The following is a 26,771-nucleotide window of genomic DNA, read 5'->3' as shown; positions in this document are numbered from 1 at the left end:
AGAAAACACTACGATGTCTCTGTCATCAGTTCATCTTGAAACTTTTCAGTCATATCACTGCATCAAGAAGAGATGGATATCGGTAGTAGGATTATCGGTAAATCTGTCTTTATGGAAACAGATACTCTTATCACCTTATCTTAACCTTATTTACCCTCTCTGTCTTGTGTCTTTCTCACTTCCTGTCTTTTTCTGATGACAGCCGCTTTCCATTGGCTCTGGCGCTGCCGAGGTTTGCTGAATAACAGCCAAGCAAGCGCTCCCAGACAGAAGGGAAACAAGCAACACTCAGCGTTTACTTTAAGTGGATGGGTTCTCCCCCTCGTCTGCTGTGTTCTGGGAAATGACACCCACTTGGTGCCCACCTTCTGGCACAACCAAGGGTGGGGCTTTCCCCCCCCCTTCCCTAATGTGGTCTTGATTATTTTCGGGTGGAGTCGGGAAGGCAGTGAGGCGTGTACCTGATTGGCTCCGTGAATAACTCCCGATTGTGTGGGTTAAGTCAGATGACGTCTGAGGCGGCAGGGTGGCCCCGTAGAGTAGAGGACTTGCCCTTTAATTGCTGCGCCCGAATGTCATGATGCATCTGCCCTGCTGCCCTGCTGATGGGCAGCAGGGCAGCAGGGCAGGGCACGAGTTGGATATTGATTTTCTACAAAGTCCTTGTCTGTGAAGAGGCAGTTTCCATCCCCCAAAATGATTACGTTCCTTTGCTGAGTTTCATTCTCCGTCCTCCTCTGTGTCAAATTATAGTCCTTTCTGTCACTCGTCTCCACTGTCAGTCCGTCGTCATCCCGTGGTCCCTTTTTTCTATGCCAAGAATGCTGCGGTCGTCTTGCGTTAGCTCCTGCTGCGCTGCGCTGCGTGGCGTGGCTTCCTTCAGCGTCTGCCAGCCGCCCAACCTGACATCAAATTTCCAGAAAGAAAAAAATGGACTCGCCGTTTTAAGCTCGCCCTATTTTTTGCTCTTGTTTGTGCTGTTAAATATACAGCCCAGCCCTGGCTATGCTCAGCGTGACATTAACTCACTCAATTGGGAGACAGAGTCAATAATCGCAAGAAGACCTGTGCATACTCAGAGCCAGCAGCACTGTTGTTGCCTTTGTGCATGCAGTTGTTCTTTTGTGTGTTTCCCTGGTATGAGATGCTCTTCAGGGACCTGTCTGAGCAACTGAAAAAAAAAGGCTTGTGCAACTATTTTTTTTTTTCTGTCTGTCTTAACTTTGCACTGTGCTGTCAGCTTGTCCTTGTGAAAACTGAGCTGAACGTGGTTCCCATGGATACCCATAAAAGTTAGGATGGATGCGGCTGCTTCGCCAGGGATACTGTAGGCTGTGAGGTATGATGTGTGAAAGGTCAACCTTGAATGGACTGCTGTGCTCCCCCAGCTGTCTGACACCAAGACAGGAAGACAGCATTGGTTTGTTTTGGAGCTCCTTCATAGACGGCTATAAGGCTGCTGTTTTCCATTGTCTATTATCCCTGGGTTAAATGTTGGCAGACAATCCAATTAGTGTCATCATGGGTATTTGCCTCAGGTTGTTTAGCATGTCTGGTTAAAATAAAGGTTCTCTATTTTGCATGTAATTTCTCTATGGATTGCCAAATGCCTTAAATATTCCTCGATGGAAAATGAATGAATGCATAGCTTCATGTGTTTTTTTTTGTGTGTGTTTTTTTTGTGTTTGTAACCTTTGGTTCAGTTGACCCTTCACAGTTGCTACATTGTGTGAACCATTTAATTTGGAAACTATAGGGATAGACCGATTATCAGCATAACCGATAATATCGGCGATAATTTGGCATTTTTATGATAATTCGTATCGGACGTTTTTTTCACTGATAACTGATAAAATAAATGTACTTAAATTTGGACATAATTTCTTTTTTATTTTTACTGCACATTAATATCGGTTCTAAAAATTGGTTATCAGTCGGCCCCGAAAAAACAATATTGGTCGATCCCTAATGTTGATTCAATGATTTCACCAAGTTAGAGAGAGTAAATAAAAAGTTGTAGGAAGAGGGAGCTTTACTGGGGGGTATCATCCTGGGATGTTGACAAAGGAGTAATACAATACCTTGTGTTGAAGATTCCTCTGGCCTCGGCTTCCATCACTCTATAACCATTACCTTGTTAACCGATTGCAGACATTCAGAGTTGGCCGAGCCTTGGCCCCTCTAACCTTTGAACCCTGTTGCTGAGGTAATGACAGGAGGAGGAGAGGTCATGGGTGGGGGGGGGGGCTTGTGCTTGGCCACTGGGGGAATCAGAGAAAGAGCCACTCAGTGACAGAGATGATGTTCTGATGATGATTCGAGAAGCTCATGATACTGTTATGGTTCAAGACTGGGACTTGGCTCACACATACTAAACCTCTCTAGTCTTGTGACACTACAAGAGCATTTCGACGTATACGTCTTTGCAGCAAGGTCTTACCGTTTCACTCTTCAGAGTTGAACTAATAACTTACATTTGTTTATTGATTGTATTTTCATTGCAGTAAATCACATAAGACATCCATCCTTAATAGTCACTAAATGATAGCTCTTGTTGCATGTTGTATCATGTACAGTATTGTTATATCATGCATTTTTCAACAAGTGATAACAGGTAGCAAGCGTTGAACACTTTTTTTTTTGCTCCAGGCAGCGCCTCTGTTTTTAGAAAAACACAGTAACTTCCATATATGCAAAGTTTCCTCAGCACTAGCTAAGGTTATGTAAGGGTGTATTTACCACAGGGATCTGTTGGAAGAGTTACCTGCTTTTTAAATAGTGACTAATTCTGAAACAAGAGTACGTCAAAACCTAGTCTGGGATGGTATGATTAGCTGTATTCATTTGAAAAATGATCACTCAGAGAGAGAGTTAGGAGGGACAGACCATCTCTCTTAGGTGCGTACAGCAAAAGGCCATAGGCCAAACTCAAAAGACTAAATCCTAAATGCGTGCTCTACCAGATTAGCTACTACCACCAGCCAATAAAGAGGAATTGCACCCCCAGCCCAGTGCAGTGCTAAAGTAAACGAAACTGAGATTGTGCTTGGACTGCTGATATTATTAGTGTGCTGATACTAGTGGTGTCCCTTTATGCTTTGAGTGCAGGTAGGGTCTGTGCTGCTCACCCAGACACACAAAGGCATTGTCCATCAATCAGGACACGTTACTCGGCCCTCAGTCCTTGGCACAGACAAGGCTAATTATAGCGGCCTACTGTATAGTGTGAGTGACAGGAGGAATGGCAGTGCTTGGAGACCTGTCACATTTGTGCTACTCTGGCACACACTCTCCCCCGCAAAGTGTTCATGGCTGCTGCAAACTTTTTGTAGGTGTTTAGCACTCTTGTACTAATTGTAAAGGTTTGAAAAAACACTGTGATGACTGTCATTGTGTGTTGTAGCTCCACATCCTTCGCTTCAAAGTTGCCTATATTAGAGAATTGTACCAGTAATGTTATTTCTGCATCGTAATAACTCTTGGGGATACGTCTCATGGGATAGAAAGGGACAAAGGTTCCCTTTTTCCGGCACCATCGTCCTAATCCTTCTTTTTCTCTCATCTCTCTGCAGTGCCGGACGACCTCACCCCAGAGGAGCAGCAGGAGCTGGAGAATATCCGCCGGCGCAAGCAGGAGCTGCTGGAGGACATTCAGGTAACAATGGAGTATCAGAAGGGCACTGCTGAAAATTTCCCTCAAGATTTTAACTTTTCTTTTCAGTTTTGCTGTCATAATCTGAATAAGCAAAGATAATTGTTCATTTTTAGACTAAATTTGACACATTTTTATTACTAAGATGTCAGTAATTTAAAAAAAAGTGCACAAAAACTCACTGAAATAGATTACTTTAATTTCAGTGATATTTACCAAGTAATTTCCCCATCTGAAACATTTAACATTGTTTAACTTAGACAAAGATGTCATAACATAAAATCAAATTGAACTATTTATCTAAGTACCGTGCTGATCTTAATTAAATCATCAGGACACCACAACTCATCCCCCTCTAAACATTGACCTAATATCCAGTTTTTACCCTTTGTACAAATTCCTCTTTTCTAAGGAGTCCTTCGAACCCAAAGGGGAATGTGGGGTATTTCCTACTAAGTGCTCACTTCCTCAGCAAACAATTTGTGTTTATCCTTCCATTGGTGTTTTGTAGATCCACCGTGTCAACAGAGAGCTCTGTTTACATACAAGTTACCTCTTCTGGGCGCTTTTCATTAAAATGTGGTTTTGAATAATAATATGAGTATAAAAAAGAGACCAGCAAATGATTATGCATCCAGATGAAACAGCATTATGCTCTTAATGCAGGAATGTGCTCATGCAGCTCGTAGAATAATCTCATCCACTCTGTGATGTCCAGAGAGAGCCAGGATTCAAATCAGCTCAGCTGCATTTCCCTAAAGTGGTTTGTTTGATTCCATGTCCGTGGCTCTGTGATGGTGTTTTGGTTGTTGCTTTAACCCGAGAGCACAGCTGATTATTCTCGCTCAGGTCAGTCCTGTCATTCAGTAACTACCTCCATAAGCAAATGAAAGACGGGCTGTCATGCTCTGGCAGAGAGTTTGGCCTCCAGATGTCCCAGTGGGTGACTCAACTTCCGCTGGCCCTGACAGACAAATATTGGAGGCGTGATCCGACACCCTCTCTTTTTATGACCCTGGGCCACCGTTGCTGCCCTTCCCCCTCCTTTCTTGCCATCACTGCCCCCCCTGCCCCCCATCCTCTCCTTCTCCTCCTCTGTAGCCTGCGCACTGGCCCTTCTCCTCCTCTCTGACACCCACACACAGGTCCAGCATGCCAGGACCCCCCCACAACAACAACCACCCGCTTTCCCGTATGAGCATAGGCTTTGTTTGCGGAGACAAGCATCTGAGGAATGTGTTGTGATTGCACAGGCCTTGAAAACACAGATGTTCCCCTTTGTGGTTTGGCCTATAGTGAGTTAGTATTATGCATGAGAAATTACATACTAACACTGTGGCTGGATATGAATGGAGAGGTTCAATGATAGTAACTTTACTTGGAGTAGTGAAGCCTGTTATAATCAATAGCAACCAAGCTCTGACCATATACAGGACTTCTCTTATATTACAGTCTATTATTCCAGGCTTTCATAAACCTGACGTCACTCTTTCCATCCTTCTACTCTCTGCGCCGGCCTTACCACGCCAGGCTGGCACCAGGGAGTTTGGCTAGATCGACTAAATCTGCCTCTAAGGCCATTAATCACTAAAAAGCCACATAAACTATAATCCACTTTTATGCTTTTTTACTTTATTTGTATTGAGATTATCCCAGAATGTTCCCTACCTAATCAAATTCAGAATGAGAGGATCGTTTGGGAAAGAGAACATGCAAACACAAACGTCTGCCCTATAGACAGTTGCTGCTGTCGGTTTTCAGTTCAGAACTGAGGAGAGTTGTGCGTGTAAAGTCTCAGTTTACCAACAGTCTGAAAACTGACTCCGCTCTTTGTTGGGTGGATCACGCTGATGCGAATATGTTTGTGATAAAAGGCCACCTGGCTCATAGGCAAACAGAGATGATAGCCCATCAACACTGTTTGATACACTAGAGGCGTTGCGTGTGTTTTGTTCTATATACAAATACTTTGTATGTAGTTTCATTGGTCACACTCTTTCCTGCTTCCTGGTTTCAGGAATATTGGTAGATAATAGCGACTTTGTACTGTTAAACTTAATACTTAACACATTTTAAGGCTAACTTTCCTGTTATTCTTCCTGCAGCGGCTGAAGGATGAGATAGCAGAAGTGACAAGTGAGATCGAGAACCTGGGTTCCACTGAGGAGAGGTGAGAAACTCGGGGCATGATTCCCCTCCTCCCAGCACACACACACATTGCCTTCTCTGTTTTGCCTGAGCTGTCTAGTTGTTGTTTGCCTTCTATTAACTTAGCAAATGAAGCTGTCAATTATTCATGTTTGATGGCCAAGTCGGGCCATCCCATCACACCGAACACCCCCCGCCTCCCCTCCAAATTGGCTATGCTTTTAAGGCATTTTAAATGTTTCATCAGGCACACCCCCCCGTGATGGGAGGCCTCATTGAATAATGCAGTGGTCGTACGGGCAGAAGCAGACAATGGATGTCCTCAGGGGAGGGAGTGCGTGGGTTTGGTCTACTCAAGTGGATAGGGATCCCATCAGCTACCGAATATTCCTAAAGCACTCACTCGCATCTAAAACGCACTCCGGGTTACAGCACCTTCTTGTGATCAAAGTTTCCTCTGATTCACTTGAAGACAGTGCATGATAGTGCGTCTGTGCTGACGCCCCCCCTGTGCATCATCTGTTTAGCTGAGTGTTGGACTTTGGCAGACAAAGGCCAAAGGAATGCTGGTCTGAGTGATTCAGTGGGAAGAAGTGGTGACCTCTCATCGGCTGGAGATGGAGATGTAACCATGGGGACCTGGGACTCTTGGAGCGCACTTTGACCCCTCGATTTATGCAAGGCCTGAGAAATGAGACTTTCCCATATGCATGATGTGAAACGCTTCATCAACGCTTTGTCATCACAGTGGAAGGGGGGGAAGGAAAGGCCGGCTCCTGCCAAACATATGAAAATCGTTAATGTAATAGACACTTTCAGGAAATGAAGTGAATGTATTTATTGTTCTGCTCTGAGCCACATTGAATAAGTACAATTTGTTTTGTGTGTGTCACATCTGAAAGGCAAAGAAATTTAAACGTATGCACAACTGAACAATGACTCAGTCGTTAATCAAGGCCAAAAAGCACTGGCTCCAGCTTCTCAAATGAGAATATGACTTGTTTTATAAGCCTTTGATAATGATAAATTAAATTCAAAATTATTTTATCTCATACTTCTCCTACTTTCCTTTCATATATAGGCTTTTTTTTGTCATTTTCTAAAATGTTATAGTCAAAACGCTTAACAACTAACTTTCTGACGTTTCAGGAAAAATATGCAGAGGAATAAACAGGTGGCTATGGGCCGTAAGAAATTCAACATGGACCCCAAAAAGGTAGGCTGACGTATCTGTTGTTTCTGTGAAGAAATATGATTTTCCCCATATGTTCTCATAGCAGCATGTAACCCGGGGCTCCGTCTCCTTCTCAGGGGATCCAGTTCCTGATTGAGAACGACTTGCTGAAGAATACCAGCGACGACATTGCTCAGTTCCTCTACAAGGGCGAGGGCCTCAACAAAACAGCCATCGGCGATTACCTCGGAGAGAGGTCCGGATCAAGATTGTTGTTTTTTTCCTCCCTCTTCTATCTCACCTCCTCCGTCTATCATACTCTATATCCTCATTCACTAGCACTCATCCATGTGGTTGATAAAAGCATCGAATAGCGAGTGCATATTTTCCGTATTGCTCCACTTCCTTTTGGTCAAGCACACACCCATCCTTTCCCAAACACAGTTTATTGGTTCCACATTTAGACCATCCTGTCAAGACAACGCGTGTTGCTCAATAGGCTCCTGTCTTTGATTATCTTACTCATTCATAAGTAACAGCGAAAACACAACCCGGGAATGCATGTGTTTTTAAAGGCAATTCAAGTTTTCACTCGAGAGCTTCCGTGTAACAGTAAACACATAACAAGGAAATAGTGATGGGCCTGATAGATGCTCTGTCCGCATTACAGTCGGGGTGTGTTCTGGGAGGTCAAATCAGGAAATGAAGAGCAGACCTGCGGATGGATGCTCTCTGCTCTGACTGTTATCAAGATCTCTGTTGGTTTCTGATTCTGTAGGGAGGGGCCCGGGAAGCGTAGGAGGCCTCAGACACGATTGGTCACTGGTCCACTGGGAATAGTAGTGACTGGATATGACTCTCATCAGCGAGAGCCCCTTAGAGTCATCCCATGATCCCACAGGCTAGATCATTTACTCTGAAGGACGTAAAGGTCGGGGACGGGGATGATGTCATGTTTGAGATTAGATGATAAATGAAAGGGGGTTGCAGGGTGTTTGTTATCCTCCATTAGGTTTGACTGGAGTGTGACTGACCTCTGAGGCTCACGTGAGCGAGACCACACCCTGAGCTCAGACATGGGGCCCACTTTTCATATGAGGCAGTGATCACATTTTTACAAAGAGCTTTATCGTGAAGCGCTACAGTACAGTATAAAAGCTATTTAGTTTTAGTCTTCTTGTGTAATCATGACAGTACACCCTTTTATAATTTGAGTTATGAGCTTTTGACCTTAAAGTGGTTTATTAAACAAGTTATTAAACAAACAAGTAATTAATTATATAGGCAGTAACTGCAAGATTAAACTATTTGGAAGTGGTAAATAATTTTTAGTTGAACACCTAATGTATATATATATTTTTTTTCTTTGCTTATGTAGAATATAACTTCGGATAAATACAGTAAGGAAAGAAAATAAAGCATTTTATTTATTTCTTACAGAGATGACTTTAACATCCAAGTCCTCCATGCCTTTGTGGAGCTTCATGAATTCACAGACCTCAACCTGGTTCAAGCCCTAAGGTAAGAAAGCACAATCACATAGTCTGCTACATACTCATCCGGTTCTTGGCGGGATCCTCAAAGCTTTTCCGCCCCTTTCCTAATATCAGTCATGCATGATGGTGTCCATTTTTTTAAGAGTCACCGTATTTGCATTTTGTAAAGACGCAGCTGTCAGTTTCAGTGTTGCAACCGAGCAGAGTAAACTTTTTTCAAAGTGGAAGTGAATCTGTGACCAACTACTGAGCTGCCCCCCTCCCACAACAGACAGTTCCTGTGGAGTTTTCGACTGCCAGGAGAAGCTCAGAAGATCGACCGCATGATGGAGGCCTTCGCTCAGCGTTACTGCCAGTGCAACTCTGGTGTTTTCCAGTCCACAGGTAGCGTTGTTGGCGCTTTCAGTCATGTGTGAGCGAAACAAAGAATAAATTGACCTCAGCTTATTTGTGTCTTGATAAAACAATGGTCAGTACAGATATGAATATTTAAGTTTAGAGAATCACCATAAAAGTCCTTTTTGTTGATTAAATCTAAAATACCAAAACCTGTTGCAGACGGTCTGAAGTCCCTCTGGTATCCTCCACTGCTTATTTGTATCACTTTGTAGATTATCATCACTAACAACACTTTGAGGGTGTATATAAAAAAGACCTGTAACCAAAAATGAGTCCTTACTATGTGGTAGAAAATACACTATAAGCAGACGTATAAAAGTCTGCTGAGGTGAACGGTGTTCTGGGAGACTGTCTGGCTTTCATAATGCCCTGGCCCTAGCAGACAGTTGACTGCCTCTAACATGGATACAGATGGATGTGAATAATGCATGGGACTTCTCAACAGTCTAACAGGCCAGATAAAGTGCTGCTGTGTCAGCCTTGTGCTGGCCACATTGTCTTTTAGCATAGATTAGACACACACACACACACATACATTCACTTTCAGAGCCACACGTGCGTACTTAGCTGCCCACGCGTAGCCTTTCACTCCCACCCACTCCACTGGCTAACGAAGCTTCTCCAATCTGTTCCTCTCTGTTTGTCAGTGGTCCCCGAAGTGCAGCTCTTTTCAGCTCGGCTAATTTACATTCATATTTAAACACCACATTAAACACTGGTTGCAATTTTATGGTTAACATCAACCTTTTGCCGTCTAGAGTATCTCGTAAAGCTCATCCCTTCCCTCATAGCGTGACCAGTCTGTTCATCCAATGTGTGTGTGTGTGTGTGTGTTACAGATACCTGTTACATCTTGTCATTTGCCATCATCATGCTAAACACCAGCCTCCACAACCCCAATGTGAAGGACAAGCCTACAGTGGAACGATTCATTTCCATGAACAGAGGCATCAACGATGGAGGGGACTTGCCTGAAGACCTGCTCAGGGTGAGTAGGGCTTAGATCCAAACCCATCCGTGTTTCCTCTAGTGAGGCCGCTGTAGTCACGGTCGACTCTCTTTTGTAGAACCTGTACGAGAGTATCAAGAACGAGCCTTTCAAAATCCCAGAAGACGACGGCAACGACCTCACACACACCTTCTTCAACCCAGACAGAGAGGGCTGGCTGCTAAAACTCGGTGAGTGACGCTGGAAATATGTTTGCGCTGGTACCTGAGCACATGATAAATTGCCAGAATGATGGTTCTTATCATCACTGTGCCTGTGCTGACAGATAACTTTGTGTTTTTTATAGAAGTTCGTATTGTTGAATTATCTAACAGAAAATCAACATATAAAATGACAACCACTGTCAACGCTGAGGTCAATAACCTGAGAAATGTGTGTGTGAATGTGTGAGCGTGTGTGAATTGGTTTGTTTACACTTTCGACCCAAGACATCTGAAGACATCGCCATCCGCTTTAATGTATTATGAATGTGGCCTTGAGATCAGACCACCACATGAAGAGGCCTTTAAATTATTAAAGACTGGTCATATTCATACGCTGACATACATACTGTACATACACACACGCGTGGACGCACACACAATCATTTACTGTAAATACTCAATGCTTAGAAATTGATTTTAATTCCCGGAGATATTTTTGTCCCGAGGGGAATTTTCATTGGGGATTTTAAATGCATTCTTCATCCCACTCTGGAAACTCACAATAAGACTTTTAATAATAAAGGGTGTGTCTTGGAATTTCTTGTAAGATTTCCTGAATCAACCTCTATCTAATTTCTGACCCAGCCACACGTTCAGACACGCATACATGTATCAAAACAAATGTTTCACAGGAGGAGGAAAGCACAACCCGGGAACCCCTGAACTTTTCATCCTCTGTTTCCTCTGAGTCCTCTCTCTGTTGTACAGATTCACAATGAATTTGATTAAAAAAGCATGAAGTCATTGAATCTTCCAATCACTGTGAATCTTTACAACCAGCTACACCAAAGGGAGTGAAGATTTGAGTCTAAATAATCAGGGTGGATGGTACATTACTGCATACATCAGAAGTAGACCCAAGAGGAGGCCATATTTCATGTAGTGCTTTACAAGTTCACAATTAGTAAAACTCCCCCTTGTGGACTGATGTATGACAACAGGCTCGTAAAGATCTGTTGACCCTCATTTTATGCAGCTGTTTAAAATGAAAAGCTGTGAAGCAGTACATCAAAGCCTCCTTGGAACCAAAATTAACAGGACTGTGGTGGTATAATTCTTTATCATTTGATTTAATTTATTTTGTTTCCTTTTCCTCTTCGTTTGTTTGTTTGTTCCCATGATTTTGGCTGTTGTCTTTCCTCAGGAGGTATGTACACCTGCTCTTCCCAAACGCTAGTCCATCTCTCAGCTTTCAGGTGCTTTTGGTGGTCGTCCATGCTTTTTTTCTCTTCCTCATTTGTTTAAATTGATTTTTCTTTTCTTTTTTTTTTACATTAAATTTTTTGTCTGTAATTTTTTTTTTATTATTATTGTTGGTCTCTCCACTGACTCATTTGAACTTCAGATGTTCGTCTGTTCAGTCTCTCATTGAGCTGGTGGTTTGTCCACACACTTTTATCTCTGTGGGTGGTTGCCGAGCGGTCGCTGGGGGCATTTGCCACCCTGTGGGCTTGGCTCTGGGAGCTGCTCAGAGCTGCTTTGTGACCACTCTACTGAGCAGTCTGATCCTCTTTTCTCTGTATGCTGTGGTGGACACTCTCTTTGATCTCTGTTTTTTTTTGGAAGCTGCACTATACCTTTTTTTCCATACAGCGAGCACGAGCACAACAAAGGAATTCTGCCTATCTCTCCGATTCGATCAACCCATTGACACATTGGCTTATTGTTGTTTGCTCTGTGGTTGCATGGAAAGGGAATACTGCACCTTTTTAACAAAGTGGCTCTGCTCTCCTTATCTCATGCCGTACATGAATCTGAATGGTAACAGTCGTGGATGTGACCTGGTGCTCGACCGGACTGGACCAAACTGTGGGAGAGAAGCATGTTCAAGGGAGTGTGCTGAGAAGGGACTTATGATATGAAGAGCAAATTATGAATGAATTAAATGTACATTTTCTATTAAATATTAAAAAAGTCATTACAGTTGACATAACGTTCTGTAATGTGAATGCAATGAGTTATTTTCTTTGGACAACAAACAAAATTACATCATCAAGTTAGTTGCAAATTCATCCTGGTGACATAAATCATTTCCAAAAATACATAAACAACTGGATATGATTTACAGGAACACCTTGTCCCTCTTAACCTCCACTTGTCCAGCCTCCCACAGTTGTGTCTTGCATGGGTGACTCCCTCCACTCAGCTCCAGTCCAGCCAGGCACCGTCCCAACAAAAACCCCCACCAGCAACAAATTGCTGGGACGCCCCCACCTGGTCAAAGACACTTTTTGCCCGGGAGGAGGTCATCTCTCTACTCTCGGAGTGACAGGAACTGACATAGACCCATCATAACCAATCGCAAATATCCACCCAACCCAATCAACTTCCAGGCCGTCGGCTATGTGATTCTGCCATCGCGTCTGTGTTTTTCTGTTTGTCTGCTTCTTTGTTGCGACACGCTGACGAGTGGAGATGTGGCGAGGAGCTCTCCATCTCTGCCCGTCACCTGGAGCGTGTGTCGGTGGTGTTTGTCCGATGTTGACGAGCATAGTCTGAACTGTTTGGCCTATCATCATGACGTTTGTGAAATGATGGGCTATCATATACAGTTCTAATGCTGTTATATGATGCTACAAGTGTGTTCTGTATGTCTGTATGAACATCCTCAAAGCATCCTATGCTGGTAGATTGGGATTTCAAACTGCAGCTTCTTACTAACATCGGTGATGGGGTAGCCCCAGTCTAGTCCAGGCTGATGTCTCCATGTCACGATTAGAAAGAAACATTCACTCACTCGCTGAGCCCAGGCTCTTATCCATACAACTGAGAAGTAACTTAACAAAGTCGAGACAGGAAATTCAAGTCTGAGATGCCTGCAGAGTGGCTGAACATAGCTCCGGGCAGTAAGCTTCCTGCACCACTCAGTTTGTTGGCATCCCATCCTCCCAGTACGAGGCAGCCATCTGCTACTCTGATCAGGTTTCCCCTCCCAGGAAGTATGGGTGAATAGGGGGGTCAGAGGTCAGCTACAGATCAGTGAGTTCAGAGTTAACCAAGGAGCCCCCACTGGGCGTGAAAGAGGCAGGAACTCAATCCTCAATAATGCCTCATTTTCCACATTTAGCCCTCAAATAGTCACTTGATTCTATTAGTCTATCTAGTGTCTTAATTAAGGGGGTGGCTCATTAAATTCAGAGAGCACAAAGATCTGTATCATGTCTATTGATCCTGTCTTTCTAGACTTATTCGTCTGCCAGCTAAAAAAGGACAAACAGGGCCAATTAGAGGCACCAAGACATTTATTGAGACATGTAGCTTAATTTTATAAAGTTGTTGCATCTACTCCAATTAGCATAAAACACATAAAAGGGAAAAAGGGTAAAAAAACAACAACTAATAAATGGTGATAAAGTCAAGATGGTGGGCGCATGGCGCAATGTGGTGCAATGGGTGAATAGCAGGGTGCTCTGGGTGAAAGGAATCCTCTGGAGCCGTCATCTGTCTGTCTGCCCATACATCTGTCTGCCTGTCTGCTGCTCGACCCGGTGCTTTGGTGCTCGTCTCTTTCTCTCTCACGCGCTCGCTCCTGTTGCGCCTCTCTTACGCTGGATGTTTGCTCCCCAGGGGGAAGAGTAAAAACCTGGAAGAGGAGGTGGTTCATCCTCACAGACAACTGTCTGTACTACTTTGAGTACACCACGGTGAGTACAGCTCAGTTTCTCAGTCACTGTGGAAAAAGTTGTTGTTGTCGTTCCAGGTATGCATTATACATATTTCATATTTGTTCAGGACAAAGAGCCAAGAGGAATCATCCCACTGGAGAACCTGAGCATCAAAGAAGTGGAGGATAAGAAGCCTGTGAGTGTAGCACCCTCTGCTGGTTTATTCAGAGACTACAATGTCTGACATTTGGATTTTTAAATTGCCACTTAAAGATGAACTATGCAAGATTTTTACCTTAATTAAACAGCTTCGGAGTAATGTTGATGGTTAAATGACTTGTTAAGGGGAGAAAAAGGCTCTCTGCCTTCCACCTAGCATCTTGGCAGCGCCACGTCACAAACACGCCCTATATTCCATAATCTCTTGTTTATGACAGATAAGACTACACAAATATACACGTAGTAAAGCCTACAGTATATGATATATAACGTTATCCATCGCTCCATGGATTGCCATCTCACCGGCTTCGTTGAAAACAAATGCACATGGCCAGGGGGAAGGGAGGAGGGTTAGCAAAACAGCAAAAAGCGACCAGACTTGCATAGTTCCCCATTTGGAAAATGTATAATCTGGATAATTTATGGAAACTCTCCACAACTGTGGTGTGCACAAGTTAAAGTTAAGACATTTGAAAATTGATCGATATCAATCACAGTAACAGGGAGTTGCACAGAAAAGTAAAGAGACATCTTTTAAATGAGTTTTTTTGAGAGTGAGAGTTTGCTGTCTGTACTTTCTAACCTCTGCTCACCTTACCTCTGTAGAACTGCTTTGAGCTTTTCATTCCTGACAACAAGGACCAAGTAATAAAAGCGTGCAAGACTGAGGCTGATGGACGTGTTGTGGAGGGCAACCACACCTTCTACCGTATCTCTGCCCCCACCGCTGAGGAGAAAGATGAATGGATGAACAGCATCAAGTAAGTGTTTTTGTATTTGTTAGGTTTTTGTCAGGTTTTGCTGTTGGTTTTCAACAGTCTGAAACTGACAGTATAAGTATAGTTATACAAAAAGTCTAATTATACAAATTATGTTCATGTTCTATCACTCTAGTGGTTATGCTTTGTCGTACCTTGGTTACAGGAATAATTATTCTCTGGGTTGTGAAACTACAGCTCCATCATTTGCGGCCTTTGGTGGAAAGAACTATAATGTTGCCATGGAGTCAGTTAGTAAGTTGTGGCAACAAAAATTTACTGGCACCATTGAAAAAATGCAAACTTGCTATTAGCCATATCTAGTGGATGTACAGACAACAAGTGGATCACTTTGGTGCAGAGAATACTGGGATGATTTTCAGGTTCTGGAGAGACGAGGATGGATTTCTAAAAAAAAGTGTATGTCACAGTCTAAAAATACTTTTTGAAAAAAGGGTGAAGCCCGCACACTGTGGTACTGTAGCTCCTCAAATGTTTATTGTAGGCTAAAGGATCAACATTTCGATCACATAGATCTTCGTAAGGAACCTGACAAAGATGTGTGCGGACTTCACCCTTTTTTCAAAAAGTCCACTTGTTTGTTAGTCCTGCACCTACAATACTTTGGATGTGCTTGCTCTATCACACTATTGTGTTCTCAACAGTCTAAAAATATACCTACCCCTCTGCTTGAGAATCTTTCTTATTTTCACCTAAAAATATTTTCAGGTTGAGCAGATTGCTCAAAGACGGTCTTTGACATTACAGAAAATTAAGTTGTCATGAACTAGTACGATATAGAAAGCAGAAAGGAACAGAATCCTGCAGAATCATGAGTACTTCAAAATGGAAAAAAAATAGAAAAGAAAAGGTACTGGCTGTGTAAATGTTAGTTTCACAGTTTTACACAGAACCACAGATCAATTCTAAGAATTTTTAAAATGAATGAAAATGAAATATGAGTGCCATCTATTTGTAAATGTACTATGTCTAACATTGTAGAAAGAGTGCAGCAATTTGCACACTAAAGTCATTACGCTTCTCTCTGACATTTTCCTCTGCGTCTGCGTCCACAGAGCCGCCATCAGCAGAGACCCCTTTTACGAGATGCTGGCAGCCAGGAAAAAGAAGGTGTCGTCCATGAAGAGGCACTAGAGCTGCTCAGCGTTCCTGACATTGCACTTGACAGAGCAGGGGGCCCAGGTATATGTTTACCCTGTCTGGGCCCGTGCAGAGGCCACAGTTGAGCTCTGCCTCTCAAGGGGATTTCTCTAGGATACATACTAGCTCTGGCTTTGGGACTTAACTGGCCAGGAAAACAGGAAGCATGCTGGGGTTTCTAGATAAGAGTCAGGGTCAAAGCCTCCTCTAACCTCCTGTCTGAATGTCTCTCCCTTCTCAGCTTTGTGTGTGCTCTCTGTCTCGGAAGCCGAAAGGGATTTCTTTTGCTGCAGCAAAATCCCCTTCAAAGATGCTTTAAAAAAAGAAAAAAACCCAAATCGACACAACAAACATACACATGATGCACAACATGCATACACTCATGCAGCCCCCTGTAGCACACATCATTTAAACTCAGCAGGTCTGACCGAGTGTGGTGCCCCAACCAAATTATTCCTCGCTTTACGAAAGAAAAGTTTGAGACCTTTTCTCATGTGCTTTAAAATGTTTGGGTAATATTTGTCTATTTTTACAGCGTTTGTCGTTTCCTCTTGAGTCTTTTTTGTTCGTTTGTTTGTTTGCTTTTTGTAAAATAAAATGGTCTTGCAACAGAAACTGCATGGGGGGAGGGAGTGGGGTATAATTTGCCAACTGGTAGTGATTTTGTAGAAAAAAAAAGGAAACAGAAACTTGTCTGCTTAAGAAAAAAAAAAAAAGTTGCCACTCAGGAGATTGTGATGATGTTCTGAAACTTTCTATGTCAGCACTGATGTGGATCCTGTTCACAACACAACAGCCATGCTAGGACTGAAAAACCTGGGCTGTGTCCCAGAATGAACTGTTTTTGTAAATGTGAAGCTGCGGCGTGGGGACGTACCGCTGCAGGTGAGGGCGTCTGCTTGTCTGGACAGGGTCTCAGTGCTGGCTCTGGCTCCCACTCTTCATTTCCTGAAGGTCCTGAAAGATGCATCCTGGGGATTAGTGTCTTTTAAAGGGACAAATGTCCATCACCTTAGGCCCTTTTTTTATGGTCTTGGGTTGTCTGGAAAACGTATATGTTGGCCCCTTTTCATTTTCTCTCCCCATACATTTTTCTTCTTGCTCTCACTTTGTCTCAAACACAATACCACTTTCTATTACTGTGTGGTGTAAAAAAAAAAAAAGGCAATTTATTTCTTAGAGAAGTTACTTTACTGCTGCACAGTGCCTGGCCCTCTAGATGAAACGAGATGAGAAATGCTGCTGGTTAGCGACAGTAACTCACACTTTTCTTTTCCCACTCAAACGACATTTAATCTTTCTTTCTTACATTTAATATCCTTTTGTGGAGGGTTACCTCTTAAATGGTAAAATGAATCTCATGACAGTTTAGCCCTCAGCCCAACCTCATGATCGTTGTACAAAATAGTGTGCTTCAGGTTGTTTATGTATAAGATGTTCTATATGGCATATTGTTGCAGAAGCTTTAAAGCATCACAAATAAATGTGTGGTGAAGCTACACCTGGAAAAGGAATGGGTTGTCCCCGTCTCAGGAAGCGTGATGTGAAACAATACAAGACTACTGCTACTGTGTATCAGGAATGTACTGTGGTGAACCAAAAGATGGAGGGCAGGGTGGCTGATCGGTCACGCCACGGCAGTGACACGTCATCTTGTCAACTAGCAAAAAACTGTGTTGAGAGGTACAATTTTGCAAATGCAGTCTGAGTTGTGCATCAAGCGGTTGTCTTCTCTCCTCTTGTCTACAGACGGGTCTCTCTCTCTCTCTCTATCTCATCTGTGCCTGCTGGTCATTATCCTCACACCCTGCCTGTTCTGTTTACTGGTCCTCCTCCTCCTCCTCCTCCTCTTATCTCTGCTCCTCTCAGCGCACTAACCCTAGAGAAATAAGGAAAAATGCTAAACAATCATAATTCTAGACAGTATTGGTTTATTTATCAAAAGTTGTACATACTTAAATGTATAGTGGGTATTTTGCCTTTTCTTTTTGTTTCTTATTAGTTGTGCCATTTTCTTTTATTATTCAGTTTAGTAATGTTTGATTTGAGGTTTCTATCATTGCCATTTAATGAAGCTGAAATAAAGATTTGTCACAAACACTGGTTGTGAATGGCTTTTACACCCCTCACAAGTCTATGAAAGCTCATATTGCCTATTCCTCCAGCAGGGGGCAGTATGTGACAAGCCCTGCAGAGGGACTGTGTTGTGAAGCACTCAGTATAGTGGCAAAAACAAGTACACAATACATTATCATACTAGCTATTAATGACACTTGAATCACAGTCAGGTCTGCAAATTAATTACCAATAAAATGAAGGGCTACGTGAGATCAGCATTCAGCAGGTTCATGAACATCAAAAGGCCAATATCCTCACTGACTGTGAACACAACTCCAAATGTTTGGATTATTCCAACTCACATTCACTGTTACCTTCATTAAAAAAACCCAAGCCTCTGTTACTGTTTATATCCAGCCTTTATCTACAGTCCCATAACTTTTCATATATTTTCACAAGCTCGCTATTAAAGTATTTATGGCACAAAAGTCGGGGCATCAAGGAAAGGTCGATATTTACAAGTGAATGTGTATCATATTAAATGATGCCTGGAAAAGCAATCAATAGAAATGACTTTTTCTCAATGGAGCGGGCAGGCAGGCAGAAAGAAAAGGAAAAAAGTGCCCCTGTGGATAAAAATATAGGATAAGCACACACGTGTGCATTTCTGCAAAAACGTACTCGGACGCTTTGGGTTACGGCAAGTGGCTTTATGAGGTCACCTGGGGAAAAGTGGTGATGCACTCTGTCATTTGTCATCACCATAGAAAACAGTCAATGCCCTATTTAGAAAGAAATGAGAACAAGCACTATTTTTTTTTTACATTGCAATACACATTGCTGTGTGGACTATGAGGTTTTGCAATAGTTACCCTGTAATGTGACTTGTTTTTTTATTTTCTCAGCTGAACTCCATATTTTCTACCAGACGCTGAATAGTCTACACAGATTCGCTGACAAAGGCAAATCTGCTTTCGCCTTTTGTAAATCTTTCTGGTTGAGACTTGTTTTTTTTAAGCCGTAAAAGTCAAGTAAAACAGAGAAAATTGCTTTCAAAAGAACAGATTAAAATCTGTTTACTTTTTTTCAGCAAAACTAAATTATGCCCCAAATCAGGACAAAGGGTGTTTATTTGTATGAAAATTCCTTCTGAGCCATTGCCTGCGTTGATTTGGTGATTTAGGGGAACGTTCAAAAAAATTTAGAAACAATTTTATTGTTCTAGATGTGCATTCAAATGGTGAAATTCCTGCTTTGCATCTGTGCATTTTTTGATATTAGATGAGAAAAGATTTCAGAGTGGAGAGAAATTGCCTGTAATTGTCCTTGCACAATGCAGTCAAACAATATTTTGCAGCTCTGCTGTAAAACATGACGATGATGACATTTTTGAGAATTACTGACAGGGCCAAGGAGGTTGACCGTGACTGATGGGAAATGAGAGGCATGTTGCCAAGGCACGAAAAAAAGTGAGAGAATGTGTGGTTGTGGTGGTGAAGCGGCGGCTGCAGCAGCAGCAGCAGGAAAGTCTTTGTTTTTCACCATCTGTGCTGTTCTTCACTTCTAGAATTTCTCACTGCAGCGTGGTGAGCAGACACATGAAAAGACGGCGTACTCCTACTTTTTTGGTGAGGTTGAGGTTTCCGTGCGTGAGAAAGGGGAACGTGATACTGTAAAGTAAGAGGGCAGGAGGTTCCAGCAGTCCTGACCTGGAATGAGTGCTGTGGGAACAATAGGGGGAAGAAGCACAGAGTGTATAGAAAGGAGATCCTTGGAACAAAATGTGCCCAGAGGGGTTTTTATTAAGGTCAGATATTCTTTTAAAAACACAATAAAAAGTGATGCCGTTCAGTACAGCACGCTTGACCTCACTGCACTGAAACATACCCGACCACACCACTCAGTCATGGTGTCATGTCAGCTCTGCTCAGAGAACTCGCTTCTCTGTGGTTATGCTGATGAAGGAGGGGAAAGGCCTGAGTCCCGATGCAGCTCTCATAGGCCCAGGCAGTGGGATCCTCCGTCTCCTCCAGTAAGTGGAGACATGTGAGACCAGTCAGGCTCCAATTAGGCCCAGACTGTTTCCCAGAAGCGCTGGAGGCCTCCCCCTGCCTCCTCAGCCCACCGTGGCGAGAGAAGGGTGCACCCCACGGTGTCCGGACCTGACCTCAGCTGGCATGAGAAGGGCTCTTTCTTGTATGGGGCTCATGCAGGCAAAGAATGTTATACACACAGACAGGCATGCACACACAGACACTGTCACGCAAGCTTAAGTGCAACTCACAGCCTCGTGGACATTTTCATGCAAACCAGTTCACAGCTGTGTAGAATTTGCTGTAACAAAGACGATTTATTTTCTCTCGGTTTTTTAGTTTTGCATACAATCACTCGGGTTTATATAAGGAGGGTGTTGCTTTGAAGTTGATATTTGTAGGGTTAAAAGCTATCCATCATGTTAGTTTTAGACAATAACAAGAAAATGAGCTGTCATGGCCAATTCAGAAAACACCATCCCATCAGATCTCCTATAACACTACTGTCATGTTTACACAAGTCCAAAAAGAAAATTACCCACAGACAGACTGGAGCCCTTTGCAACTCATAGCCTACTCAGAAATGTTTTACATAGGGAACATTGCAGTGATTTAGGTGCACGTCTGCATTGTTGCTTTACTGGAAGAATAAACCCCGCTCGAATCACCTCAGGAATCTCCTGCTTTGCCGAGAGACAGTGAATTCATCCTCGGGGCAGGATTTCTGAGAAAGGGAGTTTAAAGAGCAGCCACAACAAAGTTTCTCCCTCCCTCCTCCACTATCTCTCTCTCTCTCTCTCTCTCTCTGTGTGTGTCTCTCTCTCCCTCTCTCATATAACTGTGCAAACACTGTCTTTACAGTATATCACAACATCTTAGAGTTGCTGTTTATAGTAAAGGTTATAGTAGTAAAACTTTGGCTCGGAGGGTAAAACACTGACTAATTTAGCTCAAAGGTATATTTCCCAACAAGCATGTAGTTGTGAAAGTTTGAAAAATGTCCGCTTACAAAATCTTGAAAAACATCAAATAAAAACTGTCTGGAGCATAAAATAAAATAAAGCTGTTCAGCCTGCTGTTTGATTTTGTGCAGAAATTCTCTTCATCCGAGCATTAAAATGGTAGAAAACCTGCAAGCTGCTGTTTGCATAGGAGTGATGTTCTGTGTTTGAGGTGAGATAATCCCGATATCTTATCAGTTGATGCCACTTTCCTATAAACTATTACCATAACTGTTTCACTTCTTGGCAGGAGGTGTTTGTCAACATAGTGACCCATATGAGAGTTACAGTAAGGGGAAAATTTGGCTTTATCACACAATTACAATCCTTTGTCTTAAAGGGAGGCATGCTGAATTTATGACTCAGTTATAAAGACTAAAGGCTCATGTGTAGCTTATAAAACAACCTGTAAATGATTTAACAAACAGACGGTTACTGGCATTCTTGGATTACAACCGAGAAAAGATGCAGCCACTGAGGATCTAAATAAAGTAATTCTTCCTGAATGTAATCAGGTCAAAGAATTTGATTGAGCAGAATTGAGTTGAGAAACAGACTCTGTCTGCACGGCACATTTGTAAGATTTGCTGGCAATATTGTAAGGATATTTATTGGAAGCGAACATGCTGAGCTGCAGAAAAGCTGTGCGAACAGTACAGGAGGTTGTTTGTCCCGGTGGGAACATGGTAATGTGGGACTTTTCTGCACATTCATTGAACTGTGGGTGGCTCTGATTCTAGGAAGCTCAGTTTTTTCTAAATACAGTGTGAGAAGAAGCACATTCTTTTCCTGTGGGATTGTTGCGATTTATCTGGGAGTATTAATGTAGCTTCCCATGTACTATCTGCTGCTTATTGTGCAGCTTAACAATCACAGGCGTATATGGAATCGCAGGAATCTCAGATGAGAAATGCTGGATAAGCGCTTGCGATTTTCTGGAAGAGGCAGATTGTTTGTTTACATGCAGGTCGAAGGTTGGAACAGAGTGCACTCTTTCTAGCCAAAGAACGGGAATATGAGGGAAAAAAGAGGACGTGGTTTGGAGTGGCTCCAGAGAGTTTCCTGTCTAAAGGGAGCGCCCTGTGCAAAGGGGACAAAAGGAAATGCCTTGAAGAGAGAGAGAGAGGCCTGTGGAGCTCCTTTCTGATCTCTGATCCAGGACCTGCCACACTTCTAGTTGTGATTAATCCTGTTGTTATTCTTGGAAGACAGTGAAAACCTGCAGCATTTGAGGTTTTGAGTCAAGGGATAGTGCAGAGTGTGTAATCAAAGTACAGATCTGAAATACTTGGAAGAGGCCATGCAGGCATGGAGCTCTTTCTGTTAGGCCTCTCAGGATCTGAGCTGCACATTGCAGAGGTCACAAACCTGCGTGAGTGTTGGAGTTGAACATTTGTAATGCAGGACCAGAGAGAGAGAGAGAAATGGGGTTATTGCAGCCATCTGTCTGAAAAAACAACAGACAACAAGGCAGTGGAAAAAAGACGAAATGATGGATATGATGGAGACTGACCAATAATGCAGCTGCAATTTTATTAGAAGCTCCAACACAGAAACAAACACTCAGAGATGATGAAAGAGCCCTGCTCGCTCCGGTCGAACAGGAACACACCTGCATGGTAACAGTAGGCTCTTCAATGACTTCATTGTGTCTGCCGTGAAAAGATTTCATGCAAGGTCATTGAAGTGCTTCGTCATACATGCATATGGAATCATTCAACAGCTGAGGGAATAGCTAAGATGAAAGCTTTCCTGTGGATGGCTGGTGCATTTTGGGTAGTATCCTTTAAAACATCTGTGACTGAGTCAGACCACTCAGACAATGCAGGGCTCGTAGGGGGGGAAAAAAGTGACTTATCAGTGAGCTCTCAAAGTCTGGTGCCTGTGGGGTGGAAAAAAAATCCAGGTAAAATCTCCTCTGTCCTCTGCCTGACACATATCACAGGCAGCTATCAGCACAGTGATCTTAACAGCAACCACAAAACCGGTGTGTGAACGTTGCACGAACACACTAAATCTATCCGGAAATGTCAGACTTACTGGCACAGCTCAGGATCAAGTTACTACTACTGAGCTGTGGAGGAAGTGCGTGCCTCTGCATTTGCATGTGTTCATGTGTGCAGAAGAACGTGGATAACCAGAGTATTATCCAATTTGCATATAAATGCACTGTATATGCAATTTTTTTTATTCCTTGTACAGACTCAAGACACATTCTCTATATTCTGTCTGCATGTTTCATTCGCCCCAAGGGGATTCGACAAGGTGTTCTCAGTTAACAGCATCTCTTAGCCGGCCTGCTATTATAGTGTAGACAGATTTATTACCATCTGCACAATGACATCAGCAAGCTATTTCTGAGGTTTGTGGGAATCAAAGTCCATTTTTAAGATCCCGGTTATGTCACTGGCTCCGAGCATTTGATACTGATAAACTGATGGTGGCGGCAGTGGCAGGCGAGCTGAGATAGGCGGGCAGCGCGAGATCAATCATATTATCTGCCATGATGCAGTCTGGATGTTTGGGGCAGAGGTTGATCGCAATCTGGACACCGGGAACGTTGCAGATGTACATTCTCCAGATGCGGCTCGTACCATCATGGTGGTGTGACCTCACATGCTTATTCTGATGGTCACAGAGTTCAGAGATCAAAGAGGTGCTGGTTCTGCACATGAGGGTTTCCTCCCATGTGTTTATCAGTTTAGTAATGTTTGCACAGTCTAATTAGCACATGACTCATACATTGTAAAATGATTTAAAGGAATAGATTGACATTTTGGGGAAGCAATGCCTGTTATTTGCCCAGAGATAGACGGGAAGCTAGATACATGTCTCATGTATATACGAAGCTATGCCGGCAATACCAGTTAGCTTAGCGTAGCATTCAGACTGGAAACAGGGGGAAACTATTAGCCTGGCTCTGTTTAAAAGTAACTAAATCCACATGCTTTAGTCACACACACCAAAAAATACAAAAATGATCAATTGTCGCTAACCTCCTATAAAATAACAAATTACAAAATAACAACATACATTTGAATAAGGAAGGAAGACATGTCAATTACTGAACTTGGGAGGTGCTGGGAAGTGGATTTTGCTCTCTTTGATTAGGACCAGATTAGATATCCCGTGTAAACAACTATGTAGGTCATTTGTCCCAAATGTTGGATACGATTACAATAATAAACAATAAGGGTTGTTGGAAGGACACTGTTTGGTGTAGTTTAGGCACAAAAGGTATTTGGTGAGGTTTTCGGAAATGATTGTGGTTTGGGTAGGCTATTCTGTTAAGGTGGATGATGTCATCATGATTATAATAAGCACAATGTTAACATTGCGGAGTAGTCATAGCAAACAAACAGTGGTCTTCTTTTAGGTTACTGGGGGTGGGGTGGCCATAGTTGGGGGTTAGGGATGGACACGTAGGAGGAGGTCCCACTGAAAAGGAAAATGAATGTGAACTAGGTCATTTTAATCTGTGTGAACTGAACCTTCAGCCCTTCTGAAGTGTGAACTTTCACAACACTGTTTGTTGCTATATCCAGTAACTACATCACCTGACTTCCCCCTTTGCTCCTGTCATAGCCATTACGACCACTAGAGGCCGTCTATTAATAAAACAGGGGTGGGGTGGGGGTCTCACAGGAAGTGGCTTTGTTTTTACTGTAAATACATGACAGTAGTATCGAGGTTTTCCTTTTACCCTTGGCCCGAAAGGGAATGAGATCATGTCCCAAGATGTCAAACCATTCCTTCGAAAACATTAGAATCCTAAAAATGAAGAGTGTGATGTTGTTCACTCACATCAGCTGACTTACACTCTATAATGTCAAATATTTGAACATCAGCTTTCCCGTAAACGTGGAGGTGCCGTGTGTTTGGTAACCACATCTAGCACAATGTGGTCAACGGTGGAAAATAATGACACACTGAAATCCAGGATCTGATGACGTTAGTGCCATTTGCTTCTTTCTTTAACTTCTTCCTTTGGGCCGTGACTGTGCAGTGAGGCTGACCGAATCACAGCGTGCGTTTCATCCATTTTCACAAGTGAGCAGTAAATGTCCAAACAGTTATTGCCACATTGTCTCAGCTATTTGTGATTTGGAAAGAAAAGGTTTTGAAATTCCACCGAAGGTCTCTGAGGAATCAGTCCTGTGATGCTGGTGTCAATAACACAATAGCCACCACCCCCTCATTGAAACACCCAGCTTATTGTCATGTCATCTGAAATGTTGTACAGTAACTCTTGTACAAGCTCTTCCAGTTGGTACTTATCACAACTATCTGGTTTCTTCCAGGAAAATACAACGGAGTGAAAGACAACAGCTCTGTTGTCACATCAAGGGCTTTTCTTTCCCTCTAATATCATTAACCTTAACTGAGAGGTGTAATGTAAATATTGGAGCATTGTCTGGAGCCAAAAGCGTTCCTGATCATTTCCTGGCAGGGCCAACATTAGAAGGTGCCAGAAAGACGTCATAAACTAAGTGACTGCTAAGCAGCTGTTTTGAGATCAAGATGTATTTAAGACAAGATAATTCTAGACACAAGAAAAATTACCCCCAGGCTGTTTGGAAGGAGGTTACATTTACCTAGAATTGTTGTGACGGTTAAACCTCTTTGAGGATAGATATAATAGGGGTGTGAAAAAGAACAAGATGATAGCTCTGTGTTCTGCTTTTAACTCTTCCCAGACGACAGCTGTGACACTGCTAATGTCCGTGGCCGTAAATAGACTCCATGTGATATGCAGGAATTTGAAGAAGTGCATGTGCTCGGCATGTTACGCTTAGATTCCCCTTCTAACTTCCACGCCTATCAGATCAATGCAGTGTCAACCATTCACTCATGGGTGACCTGCTGATTGGAATAAAAATAAACATGCACAAAATGTCTTTCTCTGGAAAAAAAAAGATGATTGCATAACTTGTGTTAACCCCTTTTTCTGCATTTTAAAACATTTGCAGAATTTAACTGTGAGGTCTGGTTCCATGTAACCCTTTGCATCAATCTGTCTTGCTTTTTTGACATGCTCTCACTTCCCACTAAAACACACAAGTGGTAAGAGAAATACACAATAACAAAGCTCAAGCTCTCTTCCCTGTAAATTTACAGTAATACTCAGTGGCGTTGCGCAATAAGTGTGAAGGCAAGCGACTCACATCTCTGAACAAAATGTTCTAGACAATTACTGGCATCAATCCACATACCATGGAATACTCCTGAAATACAAGCTCTTAGTCAACATTAAATACTGTACATGTATATCAAACCGAAGCCAAAAAGACACTGTTTGAGCTGTTGTTTTTGTTTTGTTTTTTTCGTGAAAAAATGAATTGTGAAACACAGTACCGCCACTCAGGGTTTTGTGGCCTGTTGTTAGTTCTCAGCTATGGTGATCACACATGACACTTCCCATAATTCACAGAAACGCACAAAGACCTGCATTCACAGCAACACAGTCACAGAGAGAGAGAGACAGAGAGACAGAGAGAGAGAGAGAGAGAGAGTTACCAGGAAATCAACACTGGATGATCAGTAATCGCAGAGTGGTCTTGCTCAAACAACAAGGAAATTTTACAGTAATTCAGTGGTAATCGCAGTGATCACGTAGATGTGACATTATAAACAATGGAGTCCAAATGGAAGCTACTGTATAGGAGTGTAATACAAGATAAACAGGAATTACATTTACTGATCTGTCAGGAAACTGGTTGCATATCTCACTGATAGTTCCACAGTAGTTTACCTGATTTGAATGTTACACTATAGTTTACATCTCACAGTTTACTCCTAACTTTTCCCCTTCGGTATAAATTGTTTAGTTAAAAGAAAAGGGGTTTAAATAAATG

General features: G+C 42.6%; 1 protein-coding gene across 4 annotated transcripts in view; it reads left to right on the top strand.

Annotated features, from left to right (window-relative positions):
* The window catches only part of cyth1a (cytohesin 1a), a 43,046-nt gene extending 25,124 nt beyond the window's left edge, over positions 1–17,922 (top strand). For all 4 annotated transcript variants that reach the window (XM_085784171.1, XM_085784168.1, XM_085784170.1 and 1 more), the window contains exons 2-13: positions 3,573–3,655; positions 5,758–5,822; positions 6,950–7,016; positions 7,112–7,230; positions 8,415–8,495; positions 8,742–8,854; positions 9,709–9,857; positions 9,937–10,048; positions 13,649–13,725; positions 13,814–13,882; positions 14,512–14,666; positions 15,740–17,922. In XM_085784171.1, coding sequence (XP_085640297.1) covers positions 3,573–3,655; positions 5,758–5,822; positions 6,950–7,016; positions 7,112–7,230; positions 8,415–8,495; positions 8,742–8,854; positions 9,709–9,857; positions 9,937–10,048; positions 13,649–13,725; positions 13,814–13,882; positions 14,512–14,666; positions 15,740–15,818 — 1,169 coding nt within the window. In that variant the 3' untranslated portion in view covers positions 15,819–17,922. The remainder of the gene's footprint in view (positions 1–3,572; positions 3,656–5,757; positions 5,823–6,949; positions 7,017–7,111; positions 7,231–8,414; positions 8,496–8,741; positions 8,855–9,708; positions 9,858–9,936; positions 10,049–13,648; positions 13,726–13,813; positions 13,883–14,511; positions 14,667–15,739) is intronic.
* The last annotated feature ends 8,849 nt before the right edge of the window (positions 17,923–26,771 follow it).

This window comes from Trachurus japonicus, chromosome 8, assembly GCF_045865225.1.
Source record: "Trachurus japonicus isolate A0001 chromosome 8, Traja_1.0".
Classification (NCBI taxonomy): Eukaryota; Metazoa; Chordata; class Actinopteri; order Carangiformes; family Carangidae; genus Trachurus; species Trachurus japonicus.
The sequence above is the reverse complement of the archived record's forward strand: the minus strand, read 5'-3'. Positions and strand labels throughout refer to the sequence as shown.